At 51.6% G+C, this 1496-nt stretch overlaps 1 protein-coding gene across 1 annotated transcript in view; it reads right to left on the bottom strand.

Moving 5' to 3' along the window:
- Window positions 1–1496, bottom strand: part of LOC114031212 — a 28565-nt gene that overhangs the window by 25997 nt on the left and 1072 nt on the right. The window contains exon 2 of the mRNA XM_027846238.1: window positions 889–976. Within this exon, the coding sequence (XP_027702039.1) occupies window positions 889–976 (88 nt within the window). The remainder of the gene's footprint in view (window positions 1–888; window positions 977–1496) is intronic.

The following is a 1496-nucleotide window of genomic DNA, read 5'->3' as shown; positions in this document are numbered from 1 at the left end:
TCGGGTCTTCCTCAATCCAGGTCCAGCATTCTAACCAATGCAACCCCTAGTGACCAGAGATATCTCTTTTAGGAAAAGGGTTGGACCAATGATTTTATTGAGCAGCTAGGTGATGCAGTGGATAGAGTGTTAGGCCTGGAGTTNTCGGGTCTTCCTCAATCCAGGTCCAGCATTCTAACCAATGCAACCCCTAGTGACCAGAGATGTCTCTTTTAGGAAAAGGGTTGGACCAATGATTTTATTGAGCAGCTAGGTGATGGAGTGGATAGAGTGTTAGCCCTGGAGTCAGGAAGATGAGTTCAAATCTGGCCTCAGACATTTACTAGCTGTGTGATTCTGGGCAAGTCACTCAAACCTGTTTGCCTCAGTTTCCTTATATGTAAAATGATCTGGACAAGGAAATAGCAAAACCATTCTAGTATCTCTGCCAAGAAAACCCCAAATCAGGCCACGAAGAGTTGGACACAACTAATCAAGCTCTCCCCACCCCCGCCCCTGCAAGGTAATTCAGTTGATATATACTGTAAACTGTCATTTCAGTGCAGGTTGGCACCCTTAGTCTGCAGGAGCTGCCTAAGGCACTGAGAGGTGACTTGTCCAGGGTCACACAGCCAGGCTGTGCAGAGATCATTCTCATGTATCAGTTTCAGGCTGACTTTCTAACACCCAAGATTGTTTTGAAGGGTTTGCCTGAGGTCCCAGAGGCTTCATGGATGGTTGCTGAAGGCTGAGAATTAAGACTGGAAGGGGGAAAAAGGACCCGGGGGCCCACTGCCCTTGCCTGCCCAGCAGGGGCCCAGGTCAAGGGCTCTGAGGACGCCCAGCACTGGTGCAGGGGACCTTCATGCCCCAGACTCTGCAGCTGCCCTCTGGCATGGCCGGCATCACCTCTCAGCCAAGATGAAGCTTCCCTCTCGGAGTACGGGCACTTTCCTCAGGATGCTGATAGCTTCAAACTCTTTGCTGTGCTGCTCACCTGTGCCAGAGAGAAGGTTCCACTGAGCACTGGGCAGGGCTGAGGGAAGGCACAGAGCCCTTCCCCCCAGGGCCCTGGCTCCTCTCACCAAATGCCAGAAACTCCATCAGCAGGGACCTTCGGGACCATCTGTCCCACCCCCCAGGCTACGGATGAGGACCCTGAGGCCCAGAGAAAGCAGAGAGACTTGACCAAGGGCACACAGCAAGTTAGCAGCAGCCCTGGGATCAGAGCCCAGGCCTGCAGGCTTCTAGCTGCTGCCCCATACTGTCTTCCAATCCATGCTCCCACAGCAACTAGGTGGCAGCTATGCGGCCCAGTGGAGAGGGCTGGGCCTGGAGTCAGGAAGACCCGAGTTCAAATCCTGCCACAGACACTTACTAGCTCTGTGACCCAGGGCAAGCCATTTGACCTCTTTGCCTCAGTTTACTTATCTATAGAACAAGGATAATAATAATACATAATAATGGACGGACTAAACGAGATACCATTTGTACAGTTTTACGAATGTTAAAGCTTT

The sequence above is a fragment of the Vombatus ursinus genome, unplaced genomic scaffold, assembly GCF_900497805.2.
Source record: "Vombatus ursinus unplaced genomic scaffold, bare-nosed wombat genome assembly UNPS02015098.1, whole genome shotgun sequence".
Classification (NCBI taxonomy): Eukaryota; Metazoa; Chordata; class Mammalia; order Diprotodontia; family Vombatidae; genus Vombatus; species Vombatus ursinus.
Note: the sequence above shows the minus strand (reverse complement) of the source record. Positions and strands in the feature narration are given on the sequence as shown.